This window comes from Lagopus leucura, unplaced genomic scaffold (genome assembly GCF_019238085.1).
Source record: "Lagopus leucura isolate 7727_CA_CO unplaced genomic scaffold, USGS_WTPT01 Super-Scaffold_100045, whole genome shotgun sequence".
Taxonomy (NCBI): Eukaryota; Metazoa; Chordata; class Aves; order Galliformes; family Phasianidae; genus Lagopus; species Lagopus leucura.
In genome coordinates, this window is record NW_024962292.1 from 614,722 (window position 1) to 638,397 (window position 23,676).

Here is a 23,676-nt window from a genome sequence, read left to right on the forward strand (position 1 = left end):
TTGCTTTTACGCAGTGACAGCAGCCAGGCAGCCGGGGCTGGCTCTGCCCAGCCGCCGTCCTCCCTCCTTTCCTCCCTCCCTCCCTCTCTCTCCTTCTCTCCCCCCCATCCTTCCCTGCTCCTTAAAACCTGCGTTCCGGGGGTGCAGTTCCTCCAGCGGAGCCTCCGGCCGTGCCCAACCCGGCTTTGTTCCCTGCGGGGCTGCCTGGATGCGGCCGCAGTAGAAGGGAAACCCGTACGCAGGTAAGCAGCCAGCAGGGTTTTACGTATCTCTGTATCTTTTATATGTATATATTAACTTTGGGCTTTTCCTAGCGCTTTGCAGGGGATGCTGCAGGGCTGCAGCAGGCTGGCTTTGGGCAGAAGGGGGAAGGGCGGGGGTGAGCATTTAGCCCTGGCTGGAGGGCTGCTGTAGGGGAGGTTTGGGGTGCACAAAGCTGCAGACGGGGCTTCCAGCCTCATCCGGGCTGTGGGTTGTGGGTGGGGGGCTCCCGGCGCCCGGGAGGGATGGAGTTGTGCAGCCTGCATTCCCGCTGTGCTGTCGGTGTGGAGATATGTGAGCTCAGGGTGCACTGAGCTCTGGAGTCTGCATCCCATTTCCGTGCTGCTGGGGAGCTTGGAGGGAGGCTGCACACTTCCCGGCAATACATCATCCCTAGCATTCCTTGTGCTGTGAGCTGCCCCATTTCGCCAGCGGATCTTAAAACTCTCTTTTTGGTGCCCCCAGGTCCTTGGCACAGGCTGGTGGTTCACGATGGACCCCCTCTTCCCTGCCCATATTTTGGAAGACCCCGACCTGAGAAAGCTGCTGAACGACTCCTCCATGCTGAACCTGAGCTTTCTCCCCAGCAACTGGTTCAACAACGGCACGGGAGACAGCTTCCTGCCGCTGAGCATCAAGATCACCATTGTGGTCGTCTACTCCATTGTGTGCATTGTGGGGCTGGTGGGCAACTGCTCCGTCATGTATGTGATCGTCAGGTAGGCACCAGACAGCGTGCAGGGGAGGGCTGGGAGCAGGGAGAGCTCCTGCTGAGAATAAATCAGTGCCGCAGGAGGAGCAGGTTGGTGATTCTCCGGTAATTGCAGTGTGCTTTAGAGGTAATGGTGTGGCGTCTGTTTAATGGTTTGGGTTTTATTTGTTGTGTTTTTTTCTTTTTTTTCTTTTCTCTCCCTTCCTAGGTATGGTGAAGGTTCCCACCAGCTTTCAGCTGCCCTCTGGTGCCTCCTAAAGTTTAACCCAGAGAATGGAACAGAGCGAGCAGATCTGTTTGAAAAAATGGGGCTGTTTGCAAGCTGCTGTGCAGGGAGTGGGGCGTCCTGGGGAGGGCAGAGTGTTGGGAACATCCAGGCTGTGCCCACTGCTCCGTGGGACATCTCCCTCCTGTACTGTGCCTAGCAGCCCACTGTGGGTGCAGGTGCTGCTTCATTTGGGAAGCTGAACCAAGTTCTGAAGGGTAGGGCTTGCTGGGAGGCTCAGACTTGCATTTTTCTGCCTGTAAATGCAATTCATGCAGCTTTTCCACCTCGTTGGAAAATATGGGTGTGAATAGGATGCTGCAGAGATAAAGGCAACTCCTCTGGCTTTGGGGTTGGGGGACCTTTGCAGGAGGACAGTGCAGAGCATGGGCTGCTCCTGCAGCGCTGTCTGACCTCTCTGCCTGCTCCTGCTGTGGTTTGAACCACCTTATTTCCTGCAGCCAGAAACCCTGCAAGTACAAAGTAAGCTCCTGCAACTGTTGGGGCTGCGATTCTGTGTCAAGTGCCAGCATCCCTCTTGTAATCTCAGTGCTGTGTGTAGTATAGAATCAGCTTCCATTCTATACAAATATTAGCAGATTCCTGGTGTGAGTGCTGCCAGTGCAGAAAACACACTGTAAACTTTTGTTTTCTCTTTCAGCAAAGATGACTAAAATAATTAGCAGATATTCAGACACTGAGATTAAATCCTGCTCTTGCTAGGAGCCCCTCTGCTCCCAAAGCGTTTCTTCAGTGAGCACACAGCTGTGCTGGGGGAGATGCTGCTAAATGGAATGTTGGTAAATAGGTTAGATCTCTGCCCCAAGGACAAAGCTACTCTCCTGTTCATTGAGTTGCCCAGCAGAGCTCTTCCTGAGGATGGCTTTATGGAGAGGAGAAGGGGTCACAGCCCTGCTGGGGAAGCTGGAAATGGAGGGAGGTTTGCAGCATAGCAGTGCCACACTGGGATTGCTTGTGTTTCTGTTCAGCACAGCGCAGTGTCTGTGGGTATGTGTGTATGCAGTGAGCAGTGAATCTGCCAATGAAAAGTTCCTGTGCCACAGCTGCTGAGGGTGCCTGAAGTGCTGTGCAGGCAGGGGAGGGAGTCCTGACCCTGAGTGTGTGTGAGCCTTAGGTGTGTGGCAGGAGGAGCTCAGAATTTCCTTGCTGGCTGCAGAAGTTCTTATGGGGTGTGAGCAGCCACCATCATTTCATCCTCATGGAAGTGGGCTAGGTGCTGGTGTCTGTGACAACCTGCATGTGTTGGCCTCTGGGGAGCAGAGTTCCTCTAAGGAGCAAGGAGAGCCTCAGGATGTGGCAAGGAGAGCTGATTGATGTGTCAGCAGCATCACCAAATACCCCAACCCAGCATCCTGGGCACACTTCCAGAATAGTGGCTTCTGTTCTGCTCTTTTTGGCTTGGATACTTTCCAGCAATATAGATGGGTCATAAGAAAAAGTGGCATTTAGCCCTGGAGTTTCCCCTAGAACATCTTGTCCTTTGCTTCCCTACTGGTATCTCCTGGAATCTCAGCAGTGGCTGAGAGCAACACTGAGCTGTGATGGGCAGTGATCCTTCTGGGCTCACAGAGTAGCAGCAACTTTTGGGTACTCCGGCCCAGAACTTATATTTCCTTGCCCTTGCTCTCTGGAGCAGATATAGCGATGAAACAAACTCAGTATCCCAAACCTGACAAGGGCCAAGCACACAGATTGACACAGAGCTCCAAGTTAGTGTGAGGGTGTGAGGATGCTGCTGTTGGCCTGGCTGACTTCTTGAGCATCAGTGCTGCTGGGCTTCGTGCCTTAAGCTGCACCATTTCTAGTGGGTCCAGCACGGTTGCTGGCAAAACAATGTATTCTGAGACTCTCAGCAATAATGCTTCCACTGATGGGGAAAGATGGGTGAATCTACTGTGTTGCATCATACAGAAGCTCTTTTCACCTTTCTGTGCTTGTATTTCACTGGGGATAACGGGATTACCTGTAAGAAATGGGCGTATTTCCTTTCACCAAAAGAACAGTTTGATGATGCAGGCAGTAACTGCTTTCTGTTTTTCAGGGAGTGGGGAAACACAAAGACTCAAAAAATGGGTGCTGAAGGAAATGGGAGGCTTCAAGAAGGCCTATTTGTTCCGTTTGAATGAGTTTTTTTCATAGCACACAGGGAAGAGTTTGGAACCTCTTGGTATTTCAGACAAAACGTATTCAAAGCCTCCTCTGGGTTTTCCCCTGTGCTGTAAAAGCCAACCTACCTCTCTATTGTATTTGGAGTGATTTAACATCTGGAGCTATTAATTTGTAGCGCTGGTCACCATGTGACTGCCAGTCCCTTCCCAGTGCTGGAAGCACTAATTGGATAAGACTGAGAAGGGCTCTTCTCAGGAGCACTATTTCCTGGACAGTAAAGGGCCCATTGTGGAGATCTGCCTGGTTGGGGCTTTGTTCTCTTTGCATCTCTGCTCATTGCAGAGTTCCTCGCCAGCCCAGAGAATGCCTCCCCTCCCTCCTCCTGCTGTCTGCTCTCTTCTGCATACATTTCCTGTGCTGCTTTTAATGAGGGTAGAACAAGGAGTTGAACATCGCCGTGCAGAGAGGATTTGAGGGGTGAGTGGGGGTGAGCAGACTGCTGGGTTCTTTCCTATCACTGATCTCTGCAGTGCTGGATGCCCAAAACCTGTTTTCAGGAAGAAAAGGGAAGGCAAAGGGAGATGTGTTGCTTTCACAATGGTACTGGGCATGACTGACATGTGGGCTATGGGTTGAGGTGCTGCAGACCCAGCTGCCCAGAATCTCCCTATGCATGAGAGCTACCAAAGCATTGCTGTGTGAGAGAGACCAAGCCCTGAAGCTTCATGGCCCCAGAGGTGCTGGGGGAGGGGATGATGGACAGCACACAGCTTCTGGCCTGGGGAGCGCTCTCACTCCAGTTGTGTTGCTGTGATGATTGGCAATGATGATCTGGAGAACTCTTCCTTGGTGCTGAATCTGCTCATTGGGATCAGCTTCGTTGAGAACGATGCCTCATCTCTAGGGCTCTTTGCAATGGGGCTCCATGGGGTGGCTGCCTCCCTCTGTGCCAGCTCTCCCTCCTTGGAAGCCTGGAGCAGTCAACAAAGTGCTGGGGCTGCTCAGCTCTCCCTGCAATTGTACATGGCTGCAAAGCAGTTCAAGCAGCTCTTCAGTTTAGATGCCAGACCTCTTCCCCCTTTACTTACAGCCTGAGTTCTGCCTTGCTGCTCCTGTCTTGCAGCTCTGTGCTGTCTGTCCTTCTGCTTGAAACCTCCATCGATCCTTGACTGTGGAGGCTGAGGGCAGCTGGCTGTGATGAGCCAGGGAAAATGAAGTTAATAGGACATCTCAGAGATGTTGATTTCTTAATAGAAAGCTTTTTAATGGAAGAACGTTGACCAGCTGTGTGGCTCGGAGCTGAAATTGAGTGAGTGGTTAATGCAGTGCAAACTCAGGGGATGCAGTGAGGTCAGTCGGGAGATCTGCTCTCCCCACATTGGCCTCTTCTGGTTTTTCCTGGAGTATAAACAACAACAACAAAACAAAAAAAAGACAATTGTAAATTGCAGAGAAGGAAAACCATGTGGAGGGGTCTGTGCTGTGCAGAGTGGGAGAGGGGAATCCCTAAGACAAGGGTGGTGGGGGACAGATGTGCAGCTGTGGACACGGACAAGCTGTGCCCATGGCACAGGGCAGCCCTGCCCATCTCCTACTGACAGCTCCTGTAGCTCCAGTGCCTCTGTTCTTGGTTTCCCCTGGCTTTGGTGGGGTGAGTTGAAGGGAGTCACCCATGTGCAACAGTAATTGAGTGATGTTTGATTTGCGACTCAGTTCCCAATGCTTTTTGGGTCTGAGCAGTTCCCAGGAGCAGGGCCAGCATTTAGGACTTGATCAGTCCAGCAGAGGTATCCACAGTGTGTTCATGGAGATGAGAGCATCCTGTTGCAGAAAAGCTGCTAGCAAACATCCTTCTTATCCTAGAGCCCTCACCCTGACAGCCTTCAGCATCCTTGCTAGCCTGAGGGTGAGCTGCAGGGGTTGGCACAGCTGTAACCCTCAGCATAGCAGATCAGGGCCATGTGCTGTCCCTGACCCCACCTGTGCTGGCTCCTGGTGCTGCTCCCCAGAGACCCTGGCAGTGGGGGGACACATTGCTTGTTTTTCAAAGCTGTCACCCAGACACCGTGGAGACTCGAAGGGTGAGAGAATTGCCTGTCCCAAAGCACCAGTGCTGTGGCAGCCTCCTTAACCCCTGTTCGCTGGTCACCATCCTGCCCAGGTAATGAATAGGATTTATGTGCTGCTGATGCTGGCTGTTTTTTTCAGTGGTGTCTGGCTCCATAGTCTGAAACTGGTTTCTGAAATATGCTGTTTGTGGCATGTTGAATCATTAGGAGCAAACAGGCTTAAAACGGGGAGAAATTCCAAGATGAGTTGGCTGCAAGAGAGTGATCAGAGCAGGAGGGATGTGCAGAGCACTGTGTGAGTACATGGCTGAGATGACACAATGCAGGACAGTCTGTGCCAGATCTTTGTTCAACCTCTGGGCTAAGGGCAGGCTGGGAGCTGGGATGTCACTGATTTCCACGGATTCCTGCTGTCAGGGCTGGAACAGCTCTGCAAAATCCCTCCTGAGCTCTTTCTGCTCTGTTTTGCTTCCCTGCTGCAGATCTGTGCGTGTCCGGGAAGGGGATGAAGGGACTGTCTGCATCCCAATGAGCTGGAGCTGCTGATGCCAAGTGGCTCAAAGAGGCAGAGGGCTCCTGGAGGTGATGCTCACAGCTCCCCAGGGCGTGAAGTCTTCTCTCTGTTCCCTCTGCCCTGATGCCTGCAGCTTCAGGATCTGACTTTGCTGATTCTTACCCCTGGGGCATCTGCATGCTGTACAGCAGCTGGATGGACAGGAAGAACAGTGCCAAAACAGTAGCATCGCAGCTTGCCCTGAGGCTCAGCCACAAGCAGAATCCATCCTGAGAAACAGCACCTCAGAGCCAGCATGTGGAAAAGCTGTCTTGTCCCCCTCCCCCAGATGCAGGTTCCCTTTCCTGAAGGATTTCCCCCATGTAACACTGCTGGAGGTCCACTTAGCAGAAAGGAGGGGGGCACCCAGTGCTGAGCTGCTCTAAAGGTCTTTATTCTTCTTAGGCTTCAGGAGCTGAGAAAGCTTAAGAACAGAGCAGGATTACATTTATGGTGAAGTGGAGTGGGATGGAGAGCTGAGAGCTGCTGGAGCACGCTGTGGGAGATGCTCCATTAGGAAATTACCTCTGTGACCGAGTGCAAGAAAGTGGCTCAGCAGGAGCTCATGTCCTGTGTGCAGACCTTGTCAGTCAGCTGTGCCACGGAGGGGGGGTAACTTATGAGCATCCTTGAGCCGAAGAGTTTAATTTCTCTTCTTTTTGTTGTTGTTGTTCAGATTAAGAAAGAGAACATTCTCAGTTCCCGGAGGAAAAGAAAAGAAAGGTTAATCTGTGGAGAAGTGATTAATTGATTTTTGTTTGTACTGAACATTCTGGAAATGTTTGGGTACATCGGTTTGTTGGGATAATGGCTGTTGGCTCTCAGCATGCAGAGAAAGTGGAGCTAGAAGTAATTAATTAGGTGCAAATTAATTTTCCCAACCTTTGAAGAGCACAAAATCAGCCTCAGAGTCCACATGAAGGTCGGCAGGAGGATGCGGGTGGATGGGTGGATCGTTGCTTGCTTCTCCTGTTGCTCAGAAATATAGATATTATATACATATATAATGTGGTTAAGTGGGCCATCTTTGTTCAAAAATGCAGCTGTTGTTCCCTCAAGTTACAGTGCTAGAGAAAGAAGAGTGAGATGGAGGTGTGCTGATGAGCTGCCTCACAGTGCAATCCTCCTGCATGGGTGGAAGGAACAAGCTTGGCCTTTGGGAAGCCTGCACTGAGGGATAGAGGCAGTAATGCTCTCAGGAGATATCTTCTAAGACAGTCTTAGCTGACTTAATTTCCTGAAGCGTGAGCTGACAATACTTATCTGTATGTGTTTTTGTGTGCTGGTACAGAACAACGATGCTATGCAGCACGGGAATCTTCTTTCTTTCTTAAGGAAGAATTGCATGGGAAGCCCTCAAGCACTAAAGCCTGGCAGCTTCCAGGTTGTGCTGGATTTGTGAGGTGCCTTGCTTCCTCGCCCCTTTGCAAGAGGAAGGATGCTGGTATTTTTCCTTCAGTGCTTTTTGTTATATAAGTTCTGATCTTTCTAAGAACCCGCTGCCTTGCTCGGCTGCTGTGCTTTCTGGGCCAGGAGCCACCTGACTGAAGCTTACGTGGGAACAGCAAATGCTTCCGTCAACATTCACCTGCTCCAAAAGCTCCCCTTGGCTTTCAAGGGCAAACATAGGCTCCTTTGTTCTTGCTTTCTGAAGCCACAGTCTGGCAGAAGGCCTTTCCAAACACCTGGCTTCTAACACAAGCTCTGGAAGGATAAATTGGACTTCATATTCCCAACTGTGGATTCTCTGGGTGAGGTTACTGCAAATTTGCTATGTCACCTTGTGTCCTGGCAGAGTTCAGAGTCTGGCAGTGACAGTATTCCTCTGAGCACCCAAATCACCTATCAGGAGTCAAGGTCCCCATCACCCAGGAGGGGTAGAACTATGAAGGTGCACGGCTCTGAGTTTGCTCTTCAGACTCGACTGGACTGAAAGAGCATGTTAGGTCAAATCAGGCCTCATCATATTGCAGCACGTATATCAAAGTGCAAATTGTACGGTGGTTTATGGATTTTGGCGTTGCCCTCAAAATGAACTTGTCCTCAGTTAATACATATTGTTGTCTGCCATTTCTGGCAACGCTTCTGTGAAGGCCATTAGTATGCTAAATGATTGATGAAATGAAGTTTTAAAATGATATCAACGTGTTAGCTCTTATGTCTGAGAGAGGAGCCTCCTGGAGCTGAAAGGGAAGGTGCACTTGGAGTCACGGCTGTGTTTCCATTCCTGCACACTCTGGATATTCTTGGCTGGTGATCACAACTTTCTTTGCATCACTTCCCATGCGCAAAGAGGAGACGACTAACACTGGAGCAAGGTGAATCTTTTGGGGCAGCCTGTTCCAGTGACAGAAATTACACAAATCGTTTGGAATTGGCTCATGACTTTATCCCCAAGGTGTCATTTCCCTTTCAGATTTTTTTTTGGTGTCTTGTAGCCCATTGCTAACCAGCGTTGGCCATCTCACCCGTTCTGCTTTGACAGCTCACATTAATTGTAGCCTTTGGCTATGAGCCCATACAGAATGGCTAATCATCTTACTCCTGGACCATATGATGCCTTTCAAATCAGCTTACTGGGTAAAGCTTTCACCAGTGTTTGTAATAATGAAGGCGTATGTGATGAAATCCTAGATTAGCCTTACTGAAGTCATTTTTCATAAAGCACGAGCTGGCCTGACAGCTTCAAGTGTTCGTTGTCCTTGCTTGTGGTCTATGAGGGCGAATTCTTTCTGCCTGTGAAACTGATTGTGAAAGCACCATTTCCATCAGTGTGGAAGCTGGGTAGAAGCACGTGGGAGGCCAAAAAAGGTGGCGATGTTCAATATATAGCTCTCTGGTAAGAAGAATGCAACATCTCCACAACATGAATGCCTACTTTGGCATACTTCAATGCCTTACCCACTGGGGTCAGGTGGAGCTCTAACCATTGCTCCTTTTTACATTTCAGATTCACCAAGATGAAGACAGCAACCAACATTTACATCTTTAACCTCGCTCTGGCTGATACCTTGTGTCTGATGACCTTACCCTTCCAAGGTACAGACACGTTCCTGGGCTTCTGGCCTTTTGGCAATGTCCTCTGCAAGATTGCTATTTCTATAGACTACTACAACATGTTCACAAGCACCTTCACCCTGACGATGATGAGTGTGGACCGTTACATCGCTATCTGCCATCCTATCAAAGCTCTGGACATCCGCACTCCTCACAAGGCCAAAGTGGTGAATGTCTGCATCTGGGCGCTCGCTTCTGTCTTTGGCATCCCAGCGATGGTGATGGGATCTGCAGAGAATGAGAACAACGGTCAGTCAAAACACACTGAGGGGTGGGGGGTTCTTATGCCAATGGCCAGGAGAGCTCTACTGTCTTGGGGAGCCATCTGAGGGGGAGCTGGTTTCGACAGTGGCTAATTTCCCTGCTATAAAGCCGTTTAAAGTCATTCCTCTTTGTCGTTGCTTCTCTGCATCACTGCTATTGTTTTTCAGTATTAAACATGCTTTAATGAAATGGAATGTGAAGGTCCTTCTGTTCCTGATATGGGCTTACTGATCTTCTGCTCCTTACTTTTTCCTTGCAGAAATCGATTGTCTAATTAAACTCCCTTCGCCCGTGGATTACTGGGATCCGGTGTTTGGCATCTGCGTTTTTCTCTTCTCCTTTATGATCCCTGTGCTGATCATCACCATTTGCTACAGTCTCATGATCAGACGCCTCAAGAACGTCCGTGTCCTCTCGGGCTCCAAGGAGAAGGACCGGAACCTGAGGCGCATCACCCGCATGGTGCTGGTGGTGGTGGCCGTCTTCATCATCTGCTGGACTCCCATCCAGATCTTCGTGCTGGTCCAGTGCTTGGGTGCCAAGGCTGAAAGCGAGCTCGAGCTGGCCATCTCCTGCTTCTGCACAGCGCTGGGCTATGCCAACAGCAGCCTGAACCCTGTGCTATATGCCTTCCTAGATGAGAACTTCAAGGCTTGCTTCAAGAAGTTCTGCTTCCCTACCGCCTTCAGAACGGAGCTCCAGATGTCCAACAGGATGTGCAGCATTGCCAAGGATGTGGCTTATGCCTGCAAGAACTCAGAGGGGACTAACAATCCGGCCTGACTAGGCATGGAAATCCCCATGGTGGCTGTCGCCCAGCAGAGTCCAACCACTCCCACGTCAGAGCTAACTCAGATAACGGCCCTTTAGCAGGACCTCAAAACTGAGAAACCAAGGAAGCAATTTTGGGAGTTGGGAAAACTGGACGCTGCAAGAGCATGCAAAAGAGCTGATTCAATGCATTTTTAGTTCCGACGTGCCCTGCACTATGGAGCACATTTGAAATCGGCCTTTTGATTCCTGTGAAACCCTGGTGGCTTGCAAGGCTATCGAGAATTTGGGAATTAAGGGTTTGAAACAGGCATTGCTCCTGCATCTTACGCTTCTGCTGCTGGGAGACAGACAAAATGCAGACTATTCCATTTCTTTTTCCTCCCCGAGTCGTTTCAGATCCTCGGCTCTTGTACCTCTCTGGGCACTCGTGCACGGGTTTATTCCTGCGGCACCACTCTGAAATTAGACTTTGCTGAAGACAAAGTGGGCAACAGCCGTCAGACAAAACCCAAGATCATCTCCAGGATGAGTCATCATGAGGGGAAGGATGCGGGGAGGGAGAGGAGGGAGAAGAGCTGGCAGAAAGGGAAATTCAAGCTGCCGGGAGCTGGCGAGCTCTGCAGAAAATCCTCTACCTGAGAGGGGAGAGGAGGAGGAAAAGATGGATGAAATGGACACAAATCCTTGTTTACATGCTGCTATTGTTTGTGGGTTGTTTTTTTTTTTTAGCATTATCTTCCCATTGTAATAATGGACAGAATGTCTGTATATACACATATGCGTCTCTATATTGCTATGATACAGCTATAGTGTAAGATGTTTGTCTTGCCAAGCATGCCTTGGTGATCTTCCTCAGTGAGAGGAGGAAGGAATGAAGCGGATGGAGTGGCCTATGAACACATGTACCTGTGTACAGGGGGAAGCCATTTCGGAGAGCCCTGCAGCTCCTCCAGAAGGCGCAGATGTTTCTGGTAGGAAGAGCAGCCTAGAGCCGCCCCATCTGCTCCGTGAGTGCAAAAGATGACTTACCTATTTATCTTGGCAGAGTGACATCACTGATGCTGAGAGCTTTGGGAAATGCTGCTGAGGTGCCCCATCTTCTACCAACCTGACTGATTTTCTTTATTTTTCCCCTCTTCCGGACCTTCGTGTAAAATGAAATGCTCAGCTATTTCATTTGCTCATGCAAGTGTTCCCGGAGAGTTTGGCCACTGAGTGCCCTCTGCAGGGACAGTGGGCCTGTGTTCTTCCTGAAGCACTGTGGCCACAGGAAAATTTGGGAAGGAAAGCAGTAGCCCTTGCTTGGAGATGGCCGGCTGCGGTGGCAGCCAAACTGTACAGACTTCACGTGAATGTAGTTCTTGTGCTCTGGTCTATGAGATGCTGTATTTTTAATGTATCACTTTACCACTATTTTAATGCTATCACGTTCTTTATATATGCTGTTTAAAAAAGAAAAGAAAAAAATATCTGATGTTATATTTCTATGTAGAGTATTTCCCTTACAGTTGGGCTTAAAATATAGACACAGTCTCAGCGTCCCCTGTGTAGGACCCAGGTCCCTTGTAAACTCTGCAAGCTGGGACCATTCTCGTAGTTTATACTGGGAATCTGGAGGGGGATATAAGGGAGAACTTTACAAGTAGCACTTCCCCTGAGTAGCTGCAGGAGAGGAGGAGGTCTGGGCACTGTAAGCACTTTGTGATGGATGTTTATCCCCAGGCACTCACCAGGAAATCTCATACAGCCCTAGGCACGCCATGGGGACAGAAACAAAGCAAGCTTGATGAGCCGTTGTGCTCATGGATGCAACGATGGTGTTGGCCACTGGCAGCGTGGGGTCTTCTGAGCCACACGATGTGGGGTGTTGGGTATGAGTAGGGATGTGGCTGCTGGGCTTTCCTTGCAGTGCCATGAGCCAGAGCAGAGCCACGCTCCCTTTATAGCTCCTGGTTGTGTTTTTAAACAGATTTATGTCCTCTGAAAGTGTTTGGCACTTTTTATAAGGATTTTGTTATAATGACTATGCTGCAACAATCTCACATAATCGAGTAACCAATAAATGTGTGTTTACTGAGCTTTTGGGTAATTCTGTGGCCCTTGCAGTGGATGTGTATAGGCATTCTGTTCGTGCTCGGTGGAGTTATAAGAAGAGCAACAAAAGCTGGAAGCAAAAGCTTTATTGTACTGTGCCTACAGAATTAAAGGCTTGTGCTCAGCTGCCCAGCTGAAGTGCAGGCTCTTTAATTCTCCTCTAAAATGGTCGTGTTGGTATGATTTTACAATTACTGCAGTGTAAGTGATAGTTTCCTTGGTGGCTACTTGTGTGCTTCAATAAAGGAAAATAAAACCCCCGTGCTTGGAATGATGTGCAATCTGAAAGACATGGCTGTGTGGGTCAGCAGCTGTTGGATGGGACGCTCGCAGGAGGGCTTGTGTTTCCACCTGAAACCCCTGCTGAGTGCATGCAGCTCCACCAAAGCATCCAGTCCCGTTTTCCTGAGCTCACTGGGACTTCTGTTGTGCTGACTTCGTCTGGAGGTGGCCTGCATGCAGAAGAAGTGAGAAAACGGGTGATGGAGAGGGGTGTGAGCTCCTGCAGCTTCTAGGTCCCATCCCGCAGGGCTGCAGGGCTGGGCATGGTCCTGCAGAGCACTGAGTTATTGGCCTGCTTTGAAAACAAAGCCTAAGCAATCTCCCATAGCCAGAAAAGATTGATCATCCTGTGCGATGTGCAATAAGGAAAGCATCTTCTCTCTGCATGGAGATCGATATTCCTACCCAGACAGGGGAATATCAGCAGAGCTTTCTTTATTAGCAGTGGTGATTTTAGTTTATTTTATTTTCCAGGAGGAAAAAAAAAAAAAAAAAAAAAAAAAAAAGAGAAAGAAAATTGATGAGGAAAAATAAAAAAAGAAATCTCTATTGCTCCTCTAGTCCAGTTAATTGTAAGTACCCAGGGGTGAGTTCTTATGGCAAAGCTATAAAATAAGCTGCTTTATTCAGTACTGTGGAATTCATTAATGCTCTGAGTGCTGTCCCTGCTGCTGGTGGCTGGGGCTGGCTGCTGGAGGGGCTCAGGAGGGACGAGCTGAGCTGTGCCCTGCCATGCTCCTGGCTTTTAGGATGCTCTGTTTCGTAGGGATGCTTCGCTCAATGGGGCCGTGCCCCCTTCACCTCCCCCTGCTCGGGCTGTTCTGCCCTCAGCTTTCCTCTGTGGTGAGGTTTTATGCCACAAAGGGGATGAGTTATCTTCTCCTGTGCCACAGATCAGAGGTCCTCTGGCTCAGGTGAGTTTCCAGCTGAAATCACCCTTCTGATGCCCACTGCCCTTTGGAACCGCAACACCTTCCACCATCTGCAGCTCCAGCCCCAATGAAGACGTTATCTAATGCTGACAAGTCGCCAGGGCTATTTTTACAAGGTGTTTTTTTGTGAGGAGCTAGACTGTAAATATGTCTGCTTTTTTTTTTTTTTCCCCTTTCCCAAAGGCAGATTTGTTAACTCCTTCAGGAGCTGCAACTGTGCTCTGCTCCTTCTGCGCATCCCTCAGGTTCTGCTGCTGAGGAGCAGCTTTGCATGGGCCTTGGTGCCCCTGCTCTGCTTTGCAGGGGCTGGGTGCTCTGCATGGCTACGTCCTCCCCAGCGAAGGGGATTTGCAGGAGCAGACCTTACTGCCTGCTGAACGAGCAGCCTGGCAGCAAAGCAGAAAAGCTCCACTTTGCTTTCCCACTCATTTCCCTCTGCTTCCTTTCAGCTATTTTGGTGGGTACTGATGTACGAACCGAATTCCCCCAGCAAAGGAGAACCTCCTTTTGACAGATCTGGAGGGGTACGCAGCCCTGCTCGTGCATTCCCGGCCGTGTTTCCATGTGAATACGTGGGCAGAGCTTTGCTGCTGTGACTTTGCAGAACCGGCGGTGCATGCTGGCACTCGGCGCTGCGGAGCTCGTTGTGTTCATTGTGTGAATCACATCCCCGAGTTCCACCCCCTGTGGTTGGGATAAGGGAGAGGAAGGGAACGGAGGGCCTGAGGCTCCAGCACCAACCACTACCCCAAATTCGTGGTGCTGGGTGAAGAACTGAGATATAAGGAGGCAGAGCATGGTGATGACAGTTTGTGTTTGGCATCGGATTTTGGGGGTGGGAGGTGATGCTCCTGCTGAGCTGATGCACACCCGTTTGGGGTGGCTGCCTGCTCCTGCCCTCCTGCCCCTGTAGGCTTGCTCAAAGCATGTCATAACAGATGTGTTAAGGCTGTAACTCGTTCCGAAAGAAGGAATTCCAGGATTTTTCAGAGCACTGAGAAGATGTGCAAAGGGACGGGGATGAGGGAGCTTTAGATGAAAGAGCCCCACAGCTCCTTTTGTTCCCTCCAGTCCCCTGAAGCTTGGATAAACTGCATGACAGAATGAACTGACCAGTAAATGGAGAAACACGGTGATGTATCTTGGCAACAACAATACTAATCAGCCACGTAAACTACCTTTGCTCTCCCTCCCTTAATGCAGTGCAATCCCAGCTGTCTGCAGCGGAGCAGTGATGTGACTCTGTACCCTGGGACACCCTGTTACCTGCTTCCCCTGCCTGACTCTGTGAGCTGCTGCTGCCGTGTATGCGAGGTTTCTGCTTCAGCAATCCAGAAGCTCCCTTCATGCTCCCTGGAGTAGGAAGTGCACAAAGATACTCCAAAGCTGGCTGGGTTCATCTTCCCTGCTGGAGAACATCTGTTCAGCTCCCTGGATATTTGCTTCTGCTGGAAGCAAAACTGCTGCTCCACGCTGGTGCTGCTTGGATTGTTTCTGAGCAATCTGCAGGTTGGATCACCTGTAGCTCCGTGCAGCACGGCGTCACACACATCCTTGCTCCTTGCTCCTGCTTTACTCCCCACTCCATGCACCCTGCTGCAGTGTATAGGTGCTGGGTGGGAATTTCTACCTGCACAGACCACGTTAGCACCTATTTCTGGGAGCAATCCTATGCACCCGGCCCACTATTGCAGCAAAGATGCTCACAATCCAGCACAGAGACTGCAGCTCCTGTGCGGACTTCAGTATCTCCTTTGCTCTTTCTCTTCCAGGCTGCAGCCAGGCAGGATGCTCAGAAGCCCAGAGCAGCACTGGCCCTGCCAAACAGCAAACAGCAGGTTTTCCCCATGGTGAAGGATGAATTTGCAAGAAACCAAACAGGAAGCTTGATTTATTTTTTTTTCCTCCCCAAGTAAACCATTGGTAGAATGAGCACATTCCTGTTATTTTTTTTTTCTTGCATCCATTCACCTTTCTCCTGGCAACAGAGAGGGGACCAGGCAAAGTTGGCTCCAGCCCTATCCACTCTGCAAACACGGATTTTTGTGTGTTTTCAGTTTGCCATGTGCAGTGAGTGCCCTGAAAATACCACGCTGCACTGATTTACTCAGTGATGAAGAATGAACACACAAGCAATGCAGTCAATGGGTAATCAAGATTAATGGCTTTTCAGCTTACTTCCCTCTCCCCCCATGTGAAACAAATCCAGTGTTGTGATTTGGCTACACAATATTTATCCAATTTTAGGTGCTAATAGCAGCCTCTCTGTGTGCACAGGTCATTTGCTCACATAGTTCGGACTTCCCCTCATTTCAGCATTGCAAGCTCTTGCTTTGCTTAACTGCAGAGAAAATTCCTGGAGATAATCACTTGCCTCCAGGGATAGAGTGCAAAAAAAGCAGAACATGAAGCCAACCTCTGGCCCTGGCTCTGCCCCTGCTGCCTGCATTCCTGTGGCTGTGGAGAGCTGGGGGTGGAAATCCGAGCAGGGTTCTCTGCCCACAATTTGCTTTGGCATCAGCACTGGGGTTTGGCTTGAGAGTGCTTGGCTGGAAAACTGCCTCTTGTCTCCTGGTTACGTGTTAGGGATGGATGTGAGCTGCCCAACCACACCATCTCTGCCATGGGACGTGGCCATCAGCTCCTGGGGAGCAGCGTGCCCAGCACAGCCCCATTTCTCCAGCACACAGCTCAGAGAAATGTAATTACACCGCGTCCTTCGCATCGATGTGCAGCAGCAGCAGGCTGAGTCTCATGGGAGGTTCTTCATTGTGCTGAAAGCTGACTTTATTAATTACCAGCCTCTGATCTCATTTGAGGGCTGAGTTTATGAAATGGAGTCCTTATTTCTCCGCGTTCCTCGTTCGTCTCTCTTATCGAGTTGTGGCCAGTGGATGTTGGGGCCTTTAGAAACTCCTGGGCTCTCCTGTGATGGAGCTGTGCAGGGCAAGGCAACGCGGTGGAATTGCTCTGAAGTCCTGGGGAAAGAGAGAGAAAGAAATCTCCTGTCAAGAAAACGGACAACAGGGAAAGCTGCCTGGTTTTGCTCCTGGATTGCAGCTCACAGTGTCCTCCCTGGGATGTCCCTTCCCCCATGCAGGAGGCGATGGCAGCACCCAGAGGTGCTAAGGGCACACTGGGGTGGATTCCCAGAGCTGTGCTCAGCCCTGGGCGCAGCTCAGTTCTGCTTGTGAACAGCTTCTCAACCTGCCTCTATGCAGTGAGGCCAGGTTTTGCCTTTAGGCACTTACAGGAGTGCCTGTTTTTCCATCTAGACATCAAATATTATTTTATTTTAAAAGGGAAAATAGCCACTAAACAGTACTTGAAGCCTCGGGCTAGTGCCTAATTCCACTTGATGAGCTTTGTTAGATAATTGTAATACTTTTCTGAGAGAAAATAGAGCAATTGAGGCTTGTAATTAAAAGCTATTCAGACAGCTTTGATCTTCCTCTCTGCATCTCTACTTAGGAAAAGCAAATGCCAGTGAGAAACACATGAAAATATTTACTGTCACTGCACTTGGTGATTTGCTTTAAACCAACTCCCTTCCAGCACAAGGGAGCTGGGGAAACAGCAGTGCAACCTGTGGCTTTTTGAGGCTTTCTTAGGGAAGCTCTGTGTTTCAGAGGACGCCTGGCCTCTCACCACTCCATGAGAGCAGCACAGCTGTAGCTGTGGTCCCGTGGCTCAAACTGGTTCTCAGGTGCCCTTCAGACTCACCACGTGAGCCCAGCCTGGATCATTAAGGCTGGAAAAGACCACTAGGATCAGTTAGTGCAAACATCAACCCATCCCCACCGTGCCCAGTAACCACAGACCTCAGTGCCCTTCACCCCAGCACTGAGCTCTGAGGTGCTCAGAGCCCTGCAGGCATCACCCTGGGCTTGTGCAGAGCAGGGCAGCTCATGGGATCCTGCACTCGCAGTGGGAGCACAGTGGCTGGTGGATAGCAACCCCACTCATCACCATCCCAGATGACACGCAGGGGCTCCCACAACCTATAGGTGACAAGGCAAGGGCTAAGAATAAGTCAGGACATACAGAAAAGGGACTAATTATCTTCCTGAGATGGCTTGAAAAATGTCATCTAGAAGCGCTTCTGTTTCGTATCTTCTCTCTCCCAAGTTTTCTCCCATCTGTTTCCCATTTCTTTCCTTTGATTATTTTTTTCCCCTCGTCTAAATGTCCTTCTGAAAGCGGAGCCTCCATTCCTCACTGGAGCATTATGTCATTTCTCACTCAGTGTTGTGACCAGCAGCAGGAGGCTGTGCCAATACCAGAGGATTATGGCTCCGTGTGGGAACAAGCTGCAGCACAACTCAACCAAGGACAATTGACCGAAACAAACACAATTTCTTGCTGCAGCACAAAGACTTAAAAAGCAATAGCAATTTCTGATCCCTTCTCTTTCTCTCAGCTGCCTGCATTTAATCCCTATGGTGGGAACTTGCGCCCTGCATGAGCCCTAATTCCTGTCTTGAAGGTGGGAAATGGCCCCTTCTTCCTCTCCCAAGGATGATGAAGGGAGCAACTGGGGGAATCAGACTCATTAAGGTTGGAAAAGACTACTAAGATCAAGTCCAACCATCAACAGATCACCATCCATGCCCACTAAACCACATCACTCAGTGCCACGAAGGAAGGCGATGTCCTGATCTTGCTCCCAGATAGGGGATAGGTAGGAGCAAGCCAAAAGCCCCCAGCTCTGCATAGGCAGGGAGCTGTGGGGTTTCCCAGCATCTTTGCATTTATTAAGGCATCCCAGAAGGAAGTTCATCTGCTCTGGTTGCAGAGTTGGGCTGCTTTCCCCACTCAATACATGATCACTTAGGGGGGAAGGTGGGAAAGGAGAGATAAGGGAGGGACGGAGCCCCATGCAAACCTGGGAAACCTTGGAAGGGATCCTGGGTAGCAAGAATGCTAGCAGAGGATTCTTTAGGTGACTTGCTAAGGGTAATTATTTCCCTGCTTCCAGCCTTGAAGATGCAGCTGGTCCAGTCTGCAATAAAACCAACCAGACACTCAAGCAGGCGTTCAAGTTTTTACTTTAGGGGTGAAATTTGTGCCGAGAGTGGGCGAGCTGCCAGCAGCCGGGCTCTGCGTGCTCACCCCGAGCGTTCAGCATCTCTCAACTGCGCGGCCGAGCGGCGCTGCGAGATGCGGACCTGCGAACCGAGTGCCGCTCAGCGCTGCAGCACCGGGCAGCAGCAGCAGCAGGCAGAGCAGCAGGCAGAGCAGCGGGCAGCCCCCTCCTGCATCCCCTCAACAGAGTGAAGAGGAGCTGAGCCTCCTCTTGCCTTGAAGCGATTTAGACTCCACAAGGCTCTGCTGCCTTTGCCGCGGGTGTAACGCTAATAACCGTCAGAGTTGCACCCAGCGAGGCGATTTGTGCGCAGCGCGTGTCGGTTCGGGAGGTTTTCCCACCCGGGTGCCCGTCGCCAGCAGATGGCAGCCGTGCTGAAGCGGTTGGTGTCGGTGCCAACCCTCCGTCCTCAGCTCTTCTGGGCTGCTCCGGGGGTCCGGCAATACGTCTGCACCCCCCTCCTGCCCTGGGAAGGTGGGTCAGGACCGCAGCTCCCAGCTTTCCTTCCTAAATCAGCCATTAGTCTCACGCCCCAACCTGCCACATCTCACCCCTCCTCGAGTCATGCAGTGCTTCCTGGGAGCAGCAGCACCTTCCAGCCAGAGCTGATTGCCTTCCAGTTCCTCCTTTTGTCACTGAGGCTTGCTAAGCAAGCAGTCCCCCATTGCCCCCCGTCCTCCCCTGCCAACCACACGTTGTCATTTCTGATTTGGACAAACCTTTGTGTTTTCTGGTAAAGGAGGGGGCAGAGGCACAAGGTGCAGCTAACAAGAAATAGATTTGAGCCATGAAACTTGGCTCCTGAGCTTTGTGGGCAATAAGTCACCAGGTCTAAGGCTGGGAAGAGAAGGCAATACAAACGACCTTGTATAAGAAATCTCTCACTTTTCTAAAGGGGAGAAAAAAAAAAAAAAATTAGAATAGGAAAGAAAGAAAGGGCCTTCATGCTGTATTGAAGGCATTCTGTCAGGGAATGGATGGGCCTGATTTGCCCCAAATGGCCTCACCTGGAACCCCTGCCCTGCTTCTCCAGGAGCTTGTTATGCTGCTGAAGGAAGGCTCTGCTTCTACAATTGCCTCTTGGATGGTGCTTGAGCTCATGTTGCTGCTCCATTTTGTGGATGGACATCAGACCCGCGCTCCAGGTAAATCACCTCCTGGGTAGGCTCTGGTGTGTGTTTATTATGGCTTGGTTTAGGCTCTGTTTGGTTTGTTCTGTGTTTTCCTGACAAGGTGTGGGCAGATAAAAGCTCAGCTTGGTGCTTGTGGGTTTGGGGAGGGCAGAGAGGGACCTTAAGCGGAGTCATAGAATCATAGAATGGCCTTGGGTTGAAAAGGATCACAATGTTCATCTGGTTTTGATCCCTTCATCCCTTCCTTCCCACAAAGGTGGGACTTCTGGGGGTACTGCATTCATACTGCTTGTGCACTGAGCCCTGCTCTGCTGTGTAGGTGAGCAGGGAAGGTGAGGTTCCTCCATAGCTGTTAAAGCTGGAAGTTGTGTGCCCATCCCACAGCCCCCAGGGAGGTATAGAGGATGGGGATGCAACAAGTTCGTGTATCTCTCCTGGCTCTTAGTGTACAGCTTTTGGTCTCCAGATGCTTCACCACAAGCCCTGGTTCTGTGAAGCACTTTGCTTTATTATTTATCTGTTGAAGGTGCACCCATGTCTACCTGCTGACAGCCTTGTGACTTCCAAAACGCCTCAGTTGTTACCAACTGATGATGCTCTCCTTTACAGTAGAGAAAGCACAGTATGTTTAGCAGTGACGTGGGACAAATAGCACAAGGTTTCTGCAGTGAAAGAAGGACCAGGCTCTCTTTATTTTTCCCCGTGAAGTTTATTTTGTCAATCACTCTTAAATAAATATATATCTGACGTTGAACAGGAATCATTAGTTAAAAATAATTTCTAGCACAAATTCCCACGGTTACCACAATATTTTTAAGGTGTGTTATTGAACAGCACTTTTAAGACACAGGTTTTTCTTTTTGGTTTAAACGTAACAGCTGTTAACAGTTCAAGAAAGAAGGAGACTGGGGTCAGAGTGGAGCTGACATCCCTCAAACAAAAGCAAAGCTGTAACACGTGTGCACACATGAAAATGGTTATTTTCCCTTTCTAAATACTCATCTTGCATCCTCTGTGTGGTTGATGTGTCACGAAGTGAATGCTAGCCCTGCTGCTCCCTCAGCCTGAAAGTTGGTCTACAGTTTCACTGTGCTGTACAGCAGATGGCAATAAAGGACTGCTGAAGCAGAAGCAAACCTTTGCAAAAGAAGTTTTCTGTCCTTACTGCTTTGGGGTTTGATTAAAAATGAAAACATAGAAATACAGCTTTGAGAAGTTTGGGGACACAGAGATGAAAAATGCTGGACAAATTGTGAATGATGATGCTAAACATACACTACATACAAACTAAAGAGAAGACTTGTGCATTCGTTAGCCGCCCTCTGAAGTCTGCAAAGTTTCCCTTGCAAAGCTATGGGAGGGAAGGGAGCTGCAAGCCTCCCATCCACTGTTCAAGAAGTTCTGCATTCCAGCATCTTCCGGAAGCTTTTCCGAAAGCTGTCATCCAGGAAAGCATACAAGAAAGGATTCAAGCATGAATTGGCATAGCTTAGGCTGGTGATGAAGTAGGAGATACCAATGACCATGGAGGTCTGGGGCAAGTCAGTGGTCAAAGCCACGATGGTGGCCAGGTGGAACGGGGTCCAGCAGAAGAGACACACGGCCAGGACGATGAAGACCATGATGGTGACTTTCTTTTTGGCTTTGTCCAGAGCTCTGGCATTAGAGTTCAAGTGCATGTTCCTCAGCTTGTAGAGCATCATGGTGTAGAGGATGCAGATAGTGGACACTGGAATGGCAAAGCCGAGGATGAGGGTGTAGATCCTGCTGGCCTTGAACCAAAACCTTTCAGGCTTGGGGAAATTTAGACCGCAACTCTTGATCTTCAGGTCATCTATGTATACGTTGGCAAAGATGATGAAAGGGAGAACTATGATGGTGACTAGGATCCAGATGCACAAGCTGACGATCCTGGCTGCTCGGTACGTACGGTGTGGCATCCTTTTGGACCTGACCGTAGCCAGCACTACCAGGTACCTGTCTATGCTCATCACTGTTAAGAAATAAATGCTGGAGAAGATGTTGTAGTGGTCTATGGACAAGATGACCTTGCAGAGGATTTCTCCAAAGGGCCAATAGTGGAGGAGGTGTTCAGCGATATTAATGGGCAAGACAAGTGTGAACAAGTCATCGGCTATTGCAAGGTTCAGGATGAACATGTTTGTCACAGTTTTCATCTTGGGAGCCTTGAGGATCACGTAGATGACAGCAGTGTTGCCTGTGAGCCCAACAGCACAGATGACAGAGTAAATCACAGGGAGGACAACGTAGAAATCAGCTGATTGCTCTTGGAAGGTGAAGTTGAACATCATATCGCCGTCCAGGTAGGAGCTGTTGGCTGCATTGCTGCAGGTGCCGTTCAAACTGTCCCACAGAGAGCTGTTCCCCATGCCTGCTGGTCACAGGCTGCCCTCTGGCGTCCAAGGCTTCATGAACGAAGCAAAGGAGAATTGTATCCCCCTGCGCGAGTGGAACAGCTCTCAGAGCATCCCGGTGAGCCGCTGCTTTTCTCTGCTGGAGGGATGCAGTTCAGCTGTTTGCAGTGAGAGTCCTCAGGGCTGGCAGCAGCAAGGGTGGCAGAGGAAGCTTTGTGCCTGGGCGGCTTTCCTCCTCTCCTGGAGGATGTGAGGGATGGCTGTTTCACTTGCACAGTGCTTGCTTTTCCGTATCAGAGCAGGAGCATTGCTGTGTTTAATTAGTGCCTTTCTTTAGATTGGGGACTTCAAGCTCATTTCAGCAGCTGAGGTTGCACATACAGTGACATTTATGACGCAGCTATTCTCCTCTCCCAGGGTGCCCTAGCAGAAGAAAGAAGGGGGAACAATAAAGTTAAAGGAGTATTTCCAAAACTAAGTTAAAGGGGCTTAACCCACATTTAAGGTAACTTTATTTCTTAACTGAGGTAGGCTATGATCTCACTCACTACGAAGAGCATCTGCTTGTGACAGCATGCAAAAGTTGGCACCGACAGACAAACCCACGAATCCCAAGTTGAAGATTAGCCAGCCAGAAAAAAAAAAGGGGGGGAGCACCATGAAAGCAGATCCAGTTTAAAGTCCAGGAAAGAATCTCCCCTTCTGCTTACAGCTTTCTGGCTGCTACCGCCTGACCCACGCTCCCAAAAATTCCTCTGCAAGGAAGGGAACAGAAAACCCCCGACCCCCTGTGCAGATCAAAGATTTGACAACCGGTCCCCGGGCTGTGCTGTGAGAATTGCCTTGCTCTGCTTGCAGTTTGTCGCTCTGCCATAGGGTGAGCAGGAACAGCATGGGGAAAGGGGGCTGCGGTGTCCCTTACCTGGTGTGCAGCTCTGCTGCTCCTCCGGCACCGCTGCTCCGTGTAGCTCAGCCTTGGCTCACCGATCCCAGCTGGAGGAGGGTCCCCGGGATGCTGACGTTACCCATCTTTGAGATCATAGCAACATGGTGGCCGTGTGTGCATGGCACGGCTGAGCAATTAGCACTCCTTCCCATCGGGGGGGAAGAAAAGTTCTGCGTGTGCTGGGCTGTTTAAATAGGAAATGAGGCAGATGCTGGTGAGCAGCTGGTGCAGCAGGGCTGCTCTCTTCAGGAATGAGGTGCACAGGCAGCACCCAGGGCTGTCAGGCTGTGGCTGTTTGAGCAGGGGATGTGTGAAGCGGCAGAGGGGGGGAGCTGGAATATCCCAATAGGGAGCACTGGCTGTTTTTAACAAGGAAAGATGCACAGATGTGTGAGGGTGGGAGGGAGTGGGAGGAGGGCACACAACATTATGGAGCTGGTAATGAAAAAATAAACAGCCATACCTTGCCAGAGCGCTGCTGCTTCCAGCTGAGCTCCTGGTCCAGCTTTTGGAAACACAGCTTAATCTTGGGATGTGCTTGGGGAGGCACAGAAGTGCTGTAAAGAAACCCACCCCAGGTCGAATAACGAAGTCATCAACAGCATATGATCACTTTTATTTTCCTGTGAACGTAGGAAGGAAGCCAAAGGTCATCCTCATTCTCCTTTCGTCTTTTAAATGCAGCTTTCAGCTGGAGGCTGCCTGACCTTTGATTTAATAGCAGAGGAGGCATCCATCCATCA

The 23,676-nt window shown here is 50.1% G+C and overlaps 2 protein-coding genes across 2 annotated transcripts; one reads left to right on the plus strand and one right to left on the minus strand.

The window, feature by feature from the left end:
• Positions 1-12,430, plus strand: OPRL1 (opioid related nociceptin receptor 1). Its single transcript, XM_042884731.1, has 4 exons — positions 1-242; positions 727-980; positions 8,941-9,296; positions 9,571-12,430. The coding sequence occupies exons 2-4, from the start codon at positions 754-756 to the stop codon at positions 10,092-10,094; spliced, it is 1,107 nt and encodes a 368-aa protein (XP_042740665.1). The 5' UTR covers positions 1-242; positions 727-753; the 3' UTR covers positions 10,095-12,430.
• An 8,573-nt stretch (positions 12,431-21,003) lies between these two features.
• On the minus strand, positions 21,004-22,002 carry NPBWR2 (neuropeptides B and W receptor 2). The gene has a single exon (XM_042884801.1). The coding sequence runs from the start codon at positions 22,000-22,002 to the stop codon at positions 21,004-21,006; it is 999 nt and encodes a 332-aa protein (XP_042740735.1).
• Positions 22,003-23,676: the final 1,674 nt, after the last annotated feature.

Bases quoted from the DNA above. Each gene is read 5' to 3' on its own strand.
- NPBWR2 (XM_042884801.1), bottom strand. From the start codon at position 22,002: ATGGGGAACAGCTCTCTGTGGGACAGTTTGAACGGCACCTGCAGCAAT.
- OPRL1 (XM_042884731.1), top strand. From the start codon at position 754: ATGGACCCCCTCTTCCCTGCCCATATTTTGGAAGACCCCGACCTGAGA. The intron at 981-8,940 runs GTAGGCACCAGA...TTTACATTTCAG, and splicing joins GTCATGTATGTGATCGTCAG to ATTCACCAAGATGAAGACAG. The intron at 9,297-9,570 runs GTCAGTCAAAAC...TTTTCCTTGCAG, and splicing joins TGCAGAGAATGAGAACAACG to AAATCGATTGTCTAATTAAA.